General features: G+C 42.7%; 1 protein-coding gene across 2 annotated transcripts in view; it reads right to left on the bottom strand.

Annotated features, from left to right (window-relative positions):
• col26a1 (collagen, type XXVI, alpha 1) overlaps nucleotides 1-8,726 on the bottom strand; it is a 39,943-nt gene continuing 31,217 nt past the window's right edge. For both annotated transcript variants that reach the window (XM_008425796.1, XM_008425795.2), the window contains exons 8-14: nucleotides 4,772-4,855; nucleotides 3,776-3,828; nucleotides 3,633-3,695; nucleotides 3,234-3,269; nucleotides 3,107-3,151; nucleotides 2,943-3,027; nucleotides 1-1,596 (exon numbers count right to left, since the gene is read on the bottom strand). In XM_008425796.1, coding sequence (XP_008424018.1) covers nucleotides 1,457-1,596; nucleotides 2,943-3,027; nucleotides 3,107-3,151; nucleotides 3,234-3,269; nucleotides 3,633-3,695; nucleotides 3,776-3,828; nucleotides 4,772-4,855 — 506 coding nt within the window. In that variant the 3' untranslated portion in view covers nucleotides 1-1,456. The remainder of the gene's footprint in view (nucleotides 1,597-2,942; nucleotides 3,028-3,106; nucleotides 3,152-3,233; nucleotides 3,270-3,632; nucleotides 3,696-3,775; nucleotides 3,829-4,771; nucleotides 4,856-8,726) is intronic.

Raw genomic sequence — 8,726 nt, 5'->3', positions numbered from 1 at the left:
GCAAACATGAAGAATATTAATTTATTATAAGACTTACAGCAATTTCTGGAAGGCAGCCTTATTCACAAGTAGGAATACATGGATCAAAATCAATACTGATAACCATTCTTGACTCATGTCACATCCTAAGAAGAATAATAAAATAATAAACCCACTGCAAATTGATTTTCTTTCCAGAACAGGTAAAGGAGTCATTTCTGAACCATCTGTTTACCTATTCCAGGAAAGCAGCTTGACTCGCATCTCTGTAATGTGAGGGTAAATAACCCAAAGCCGTTATTTCTGCCCTTCTGAGTTTCATTTGAACACTTTGAGGTCTATAAACAGCTGATAGTGGCCAATAAAAAGCGTGTCTGTTGTTAGAGGGGCTTTGATTTATTTTATTATGTAGTTCTCGTTTTATAGAGCAGTAAAAACTTAAGAGTTACAAATAACTAAAATACCAAACTCTGAATTGGACTCTGACGGAAACAATTTTCGCACTCATCTGTTTACAGTTTGCATGTTTTGGTCGGCTTTCAACGTTGTCGTCATCGACAGATCCGTGGCTCCCACTAGACTCCGGCGAAACATTTCGTATTTAGCAAATGGCCGGGAGGCGAATCGATCCTCTCCTTGACTCCCGGCAGAGGAAAGCGCGTTTCCCCACCCAGAAGGATTCTCTCCCCCCCGTATGAACTCTGTAATGCAGGAAGCAAGGATCGCTCCAGACGCGGTGGGGGGTTTCACTCAGAAACCTCCGTCTTGGTCACTCGGGAGGCACATCGCGCAATAAATCACGTCGGTTTAAACGGAGATCTCGGAGGCAGTTTATTAAACAAGTCAATGTAACCCTGTCAAGTTTGCAGCTCCATCAGCTTCCAGGTGCATCGGGGGCCGAACGGAGGGGGGGGATCCCGAATCTTGAGGGGTTTGGCTCCAGATTCGGGATCTCTTTCCTCTGACTTCCAGATGTTGGCTCCGGTTTATGTCACACTGATGTTTTTGGAAGCCTTTCCCCCTGACAGCATTAACACAAACTAAAACACAAAAGAGACGATGGAAATCAAAGATTTTCAGATCGGTACAAAGTTGTTGTTTTTTTTCCCACTTTGTTGAAGAATGCAAAGGCCTGCAACCTAAGCCTCAGGAAAAGATCTAAATTTACTTATCTATCTTTTATCTGATGAAGGAAGGATGCCAGAACCTCCATCGTAATTTATGGCATACTTCTGTGTAAGGCAGCAGCAGCGGCAGGGTGATAAAGGACAATAAATCATTCGGTGCGGAGGAAATGTTCAACATCTCTCTTCTACAAAGAACTTTTAATAGCAGGACTTATTCATGTCGAAGAAAAACAACTATAAATCTGGCAAATACAGATACAAAGAACAGCTACGCATGTCCAGTTATAAAAAAAAAAGAGCCGATATTCCCCGTACAATTATTCACACAAATGCAAAATGATACAATAACGTTAAAGAGGGACCCGTTTCTGCCGCCCGTTGACGCCCGCGGGCTGACGGAGGGCTTGACTGGCTTGGCGACGCTTCGTCTTCAGGCTGGAGAAACCCAGCGGGTCTAAAACGCTGCTGAATCCAGATCCTTCAGAGTTCTCTGCACGAAGCAACAAACAGCAGACAGAAAAACAAACGGTCAGCAAGGACGCGTCCCTCCTCTGTTTCAGAGGAACAGTTTGAGATTTTCGCAGCAGGTGGACGCGGTGCGAATGTTCGGGTTGAGAATTTGCTTCCATCTATTTCCCTACAGCCACCCGGTGTTTGCAGGGTCGTAGCTGGCGTCTGTCTCAAACGGCCGATGGTTGAGAAGCGGCATGCCTACAACGCACAGCGAGTCGGACGCAGACAGCCACACATGAACTCACACACAGCTGACTGCGATGGAGTCCCCTGCAAATCTAGCACGTAAGTTTTTACATGAGAGGTCATCCAAAGTTTTCAACGAGGATTCAGTCTACAACCCCGCCGATGACCCCCATATGTCTTATCTAATAGTTCATTTCCTAAAACAACCAAACGGTGTAGTAAAAACGAACATCCAGTTTTTATAGCAGACAAGTCCTATAAACACAAAAACCATGTTTAGTAATAAACACTATGCTACCTTTTGTTAGCTAGTATATAATAAGTAAATAATACAGTAAATACTTTTCTAGGAACTTAGAGGTAATTTTCCTGACACTTGCCAGGTAGTTTACCCTAACTGGAAATCTGGTAGGTTCTTAGACAGCAACCTGTAAGTTGCATCAAAGTTCAATATAAGTACTTGGTGTATCTCTAAAAGTAACCTCTCTTTTCTATGAGAACCACCAAAGCTACAGGAAAGTAGAAGAGAAGTTCAAAGAAGAAACCCAGAAAGCTCAGTGAAAGTTCAGCAAAGACATTGGCAAGTATTGAGAAAGTAACCATTAAAGTAATTAAAAGTTCAATAAGAGTACCTGGTAGGTTCTGGATAGCAACCTCGAAGTTTGAGAAAGTATCTAGTAAGTACAAGGAGAGTAACCAGAAATAAATAGAGAAGTAACAGCCCAATTAAGCTCTTAAGCTCTGGCTAGTTCCCTCTAAGTGCCAGAAAATTATTTGATAAGTTTGAAAATCTTCCTGGTATGTTTTGGGAAAGTAACCAGGAAGTTCCTCCGAGTTACAAAAAAATGTTTCTATTAAGCTCCAGAAGTATCTTCCTGAAGTAATTTTTATCCACCACAAAGAAGGAGGTAAGTTTTGGAAAGCAACCTCACAGCTGCAGGAAGGTAACCTTTAGGTTCTGCAAAAGTAAAACCACCAAGATCCATTAAGATTTCTGAATCAACCCAGTAAGTTCCTGAATGTAGCCTCTAAGAAATCTCTTGTTCCTTAGGAAGTTGCATCCATTTTACAGGAAAGTAACCTCTAAACATTACCGAAGTACCCTTGAGGTTCTGCTGAAGTCTGGCTTCTCCTCACCGTGAATCCCAATCATGTGCTCCAGGATCAGAACCCGCTCGGCCAGGATCTTCAGGGCCTCTCGGAGCTGCTGCACGGCTTCACCCTGAACGACACCATCCTCTTTAATAGGAGCCGTTTTCAAAACAATAAAAGTAAAAAATCTGCCCTGCAATGCCTCTCACCTCGTTCAAGCTCACTCCTGGCTCTCCTTTTGGCCCTGGTGATCCCTGAGAGGGGAAAGAAATGAAGGTCGTCACCTTCAGGATGTTCGGATGTGTGAGATTTAAGCATCACACTGACTAAACTTACAGGTAGGCCCTGCTCTCCTTTGGCACCTGGCGCCCCCTAGAGGAGGAATAACATCAGTTACCAATATTTCAAAAACCTAAAGAGGTGAGGTAATCCAACTCTTCACCAATCTCAGATCACACACGCATTGGGAAGAGATCAGCTTTAGAGGCGGAGGGCCCACTGGAGACCTGACTACAGATCAAACATGGCGGCCCTGATTAGTGCGGCCTGGACGCGGAGGAGAGAGGAGGATTAGTCACGGGTTGGAGAGAGTCTTTGAAGAAAAGCTTGTTCTCCTTTAATGTGTCCACCGGTGCATGACGGGGTCATTTACAAAACTAAAGAGCGCTCACGTTATAAATAAGCACCAAATGCGTTCAGACAGCCCGATAATCCAATAATGAGGGTCATTTTTACCCTTTCCCCTGGATCTCCTTTCGGGCCGGGACTGCCATGTCTGCCTGGAACACCCTCCCTACCCTGGATTCACACAAACACAGGCGTGGGCATTAGCGGTGCCATCTGAGACGACCAATTATGACTAAGTGAGAAAGACTTACGTCCCGTCCTGGGAGACCAGGTGTCCCTGCGGGTCCTCGTTCTCCAGGGGAACCTGCAGTCCCACACACAAACACCATTAATCATTACCAAATGCTGACGCCGTTTGGGAAATATTCAAGAATCTTGTCAAAATTTAGTCTTTTGTATTCCCATAGAGAGTATTCCTGGTTCAGTCTTCTTTGTTCGACTCTTTCTCGCCACATGCCTGACTGGACTGCTTTCTTAGGCAACTTTTAAAACAGTTGATGTTAAACGATCAGCTGCTTCCAGGTGTTCTGTGTGTTATTTAATCTGAGAATGAATAGACGGATTGATATAAACCTTTCATATCGGTCAATATTGATAGTCATTATTTTTTTTGTTTTGGACACGTGAAATGCTGCCAAACTGGCGACGTGACCTTTCCTTTACTCAACAGGTTGTTGCTAGGTAACCAAAGACTGAGAGTTGCTAGGTGACCAAAGAGTGAGTGAGTTAGTTAATACCGCCCACCTTGCTTAGCTGGAAATTGACCAGCTAACGTTTTTCCTCTGCCTACATCTCCCAGAATGCTGTGCGGTTCTGGATCGGATCTTTTCGACGTATTATCTATTAAAATTGATCATGTGTCTATCGTAATATATATTCTTATTGTTTTTTATTTTTATCCAGGCAACATTAATTCAGCTCAAACTGAAGTATTTGGCGCAAACTAAAATAAACGGAGTAAGCCTCTTGAGGCTGTAACATGTCCTGATTTAAGGATTCATACAGCCTGCGGTGTACAATTCATAAACATTCACAAAAAACAAACATATTCTGCTACGACATACAGTATCACAACTCCAACATCGCCTTATTTTTCTGGGTAAATCCTGCAGTCCTGACGCTACGTGTTCGTAATGACACACTCGGCCAGCTGCAGGACATGATATGATACACATGCATAATGTATCGAGGCCACAATGTGCAGCTTTTCCTCCAACATGTACACAGGAAGCGGCTCGTGTTCCTACCCGGGGGGCCGACGGGACCAGCGGGACCGGGAGGGCCGACTCTGACCGGAGGCGCAGCGAGAACCGGACGGTTCAGGTCCTCCTCTGAGGGGAAACATGAGCGTCAGCCACAACATTTTAACCGTGCTGCTAGGTAGCAACCCCAATGTTTTCACGATCGTGCGATGCGGAAGGTTTTAATGATGTCCCTCGTGAGTCAAATGATTTGAACTGAAATGAAATGATCATAAATCTCCAGAGGAAATTACACAGAGATAAACAGCTTCTTGAATAAATGCTGCCACCAATCAGCGTCGGGTTCATTACTGAGAGGAGTCCGCCCACGACGTAGCAGACAAAAAAAATACCCATAATTCCTCTGTCTCTGGGTTACCGAAGCTCAAAGACTGAAAGGCTGTACAAACAAAACAAAAACAAACGCTAAAATGCTGTCGTCTAATTATAATTGTTCAATATTGGTAATTTTATTATTATTTTTTTAAACACTTTTCCATACTCTCCTTGCAGCTTTAATGAGTACAAATGGCAACGAAAGAGCAGATTAGATTTATTCCAAACAATGTAATGTAGAATATGAGCAGTTATAATTTATTCAGCAGGATTATTAATACAGTCTGGCCACTAAAGTGCATTATGCGATAAAGTAAACATGTGTCAGTTCTTAAAAGGCTAATGCATGTGGAAGAGTGCTTCAAGATTCAGTTTTATTTATTTCCTGCGTTGAAATGCAGATAAAGTTAATTCATGAGAAGCATTTTGAGACAGCTGCAACGTCTTCTTAATAGCAGTTCAGACGCATTGCTGACTTGTTTTTAATCGCATCATGCAGAGAGAAGTGACCCATAAAGAGCAGACCCTGCATTAGTCTTAGTTTGGTTTGTATGATAAACTGGTAATTTATCAATTTTAATGCAGAATCTGGCTAAAGAATCCTTCCCCACTCATATGAAACTTTGCACATTTTGTCACTTTGCAACCACATTTCACCCCTACTATGTCTTTATTTGGATATTTATTGGATACACCAACATGGCAGAAACTCGACTTTTTTTCTTTTTAATGTATATAATGATATTGCGAACTTGGATTCAAGACCAGCGAATGATGAGAGGAGAAGAAGTCTTTGACTTGCAGGTGCTTCTTTATTGCTTGAACTCAGCCAAACTAGCACGAGTTCATCCAACTCGTACTCTCAGGCGGAACAGAGCGGTGGTGAAAGTGAAACATGCGACTCTCTCTTTCATGGTGAATTCCCCCCACAATGCCAAAAAAGGTGTGGCTATCTGACTGCAAAGACCACAAAACGAATGACTGTAATTTCTGTACCGAACCAACACCCAGTTATAGTGTTCAAGTCAAACAGAACATAATAAAGGGTAAATTTAGAGCAGCAATCCGCAAAGCAGCCTGGTAACCATCTATCAGCTCCCCGACACTTTGTTTTGCAAATAACTGGCCCTGGAAGTCTGCGATTCACATGCTTCAGCTGCAGTTTTGGCTGTCGGTCTTTGGCAAATATCTTCATCAGTTTTGTAAATCTAGACTGAAATTTAGTTTTATTGTTCTTATGGAAAACAAACCCAGTCAGTATGAATTAAGTCACTCTATGCACAAAAATATTCAAGTCTTATCACAGATTCTTAAGTGGATGTGGACCTGGACTTTGACTGGACCTGTCACACACAATAATGTTTCTAATTTAAACCATTCCCTTCTTGCTCCGGCTGTGTGTTGAGAGTCCAAGTCCAGTCTCAAGCCTTGTTCAGTCTCTGAGACTAGATTGTATTCATCTCCATTAACTCTGAGTAGCTTGCTTTTAGAAACGTTTTCCCACGATATGGTGCTGCCACCACCATGATGCACTGGCGCGTTCAGGGTCATGTCTGGTGTTTCTGCTGCACATGGTGTTTTGCATAAAGGTCAAAATGATGATCCCAACTCATTCATCCTGTGTCTGCTTCATGAGTTGCATCAACATGCAGGAAACAAACACGACTTCTTCTGGTTTTCTTGTAACAACAGTGACTATGGACTCATCACAAGGTTATTTTAGAAGTCATCACCTTTCTAAAGTAATGGTGGCCCAAGTCATTTTTGTTGCCAAAAATGTTTTTTTTTTCTTTCTAAAACATCTTTTGGAAGGTAAAAGGTGGTGATTTTCTTTCTTTCTTTTTTTTTTTAAATGAATTTTGGAAAAAGATTATTGTAGGAAGGTGAAAAAATGTTAACTATGCAGGAACTTGGTAACTTCTGAAAGCAGCTGGCTGGACTGGATTATATTTAGAGGGATCAGAGTAAAAAGGGCCAACTGTAAATTCATGCCACACTTTTCAAATGTTTACACATAAAACATGTTAAAAACTATGTTTGATGTTCCTTCCACTTCCTGATTGTGTGCTATTTTGAGCTGGCCAATCACATTCAAGTCAGTGGTTTTATCATGACAGAATGTGGGAAAGCTCAAGAGGGAGATAATTACTTCCAGGGCCGCACACAGAGACACACACACAACCATCCACTCCAACTTTAGAGAGAGACCAGTAAACCTAATAGTCATGTTTACCCACTGGAGGAAGCTGGAATACCTGGAAAGAATCCACACATAAACGGGGAAAACATGCAAAAAGCAAGGGGTCGGGAACTTGTTGCTGCAAAGGAGCGGTGCTACCAACTGAACCAGCCTGCGGCTCAGCTATAATTCTGGAAATTATAAACTTGAGAACAAACACAAATTTCTGCCGCGGATTAGTCTGTAAAACTTTTAGTGTGCAGCGAGAACTGAACCTTCAACCAAAACCAGTATTCAGATAAAAAAAACAAAAAAAAAAACATTTTTAGTAAAGTCCGTCTCAGCCCTGAAATCTGTTTTATAATCACAGATAGCAAGAAAATAATAGATGCGGCAGAAAAAGGTAAGCAAAATATTGACATGCATCAGATGTTAGATACGTAAGAAATAGGCAGATAACAATGAATGCCTGTCAATGTAAATGTAAAGGTAATTTTATTTATATAGCACATTTTCAGCAACGAGGCAGCTCAAAGTGGTTTAGTATGCATCAGCGTGTCCTCCAGAAAACCTGCTAAGCCTGGTCCATCAGCCGCGTTTCTGTGCTGAAAAATGTTAAAAGTTACAAAAATTCAGAGGAGCACGAGCGAGCATCATAATTTGAGACAGGGACGGCGCAACTGGTCTCCATCTCTACTGTGTATTTAAAAAAACCTATTTAAAATAAACAAAATGCCTAGCCTGGTGGCCCACCAGGCTTGTAATACACTGAGGGAAACCCTGTACAAATACGTAAAACACATATTCTTAGCTTGCATTTAAAGTTTTCCTCTGAAATGAATGTTCCTGTAGATTTAAGTTTGGCCGTGGACGTCCGAAGCTCGGATGGAGCTGGATGAAGTCCAGCCTGGCGGTGACGTCGGGGGAACAGCTGGGCGATCCGAACGACGTCTCGTTTCACGGTGCAGGAAATGTGATCAGACTTTTGACAAAACACGCCGGACGTAGAAGTCCCGTCTTGGTTATAGCAAGTTGGGTCTTTCGAAGCCCATTTGTGGGAATAAATTCAGTCTGAAACCACCTCACACTTCCTCACCACTTGAGCATATGCTCAGTGTCAGTCTCTCTTCCCCATGTTGAGACAGCCCTGTTACATTATGGCTGCAGTCCACGGGAAAAAAAAAAAAAAAAGCGGGTCTAGAAGGAGCAGATTTCCCTCTGGAACTAATTTTCTAATGCTACAGTCTCCTCCAGTCTGGCCGCCTCCCAGAGAAACTCCACATGAGTGGCAGAACATCTCCTCCCATGTTCAAAGCCAGGCCTGCTCTTGGCTCCGAGCCGTGGTCAGTCCTCCAACCCCTCCACCCCCAACTCCCACCCACCCCAAACGCAGATTGTTGTGATGACAGCTAACAAATTAGACCTGATTTACAGCCAGTTGCCCCC

Source organism: Poecilia reticulata, linkage group LG13 (genome assembly GCF_000633615.1).
Source record: "Poecilia reticulata strain Guanapo linkage group LG13, Guppy_female_1.0+MT, whole genome shotgun sequence".
NCBI classification, from domain to species: Eukaryota; Metazoa; Chordata; class Actinopteri; order Cyprinodontiformes; family Poeciliidae; genus Poecilia; species Poecilia reticulata.
Note: the sequence above shows the minus strand (reverse complement) of the source record. Positions and strands in the feature narration are given on the sequence as shown.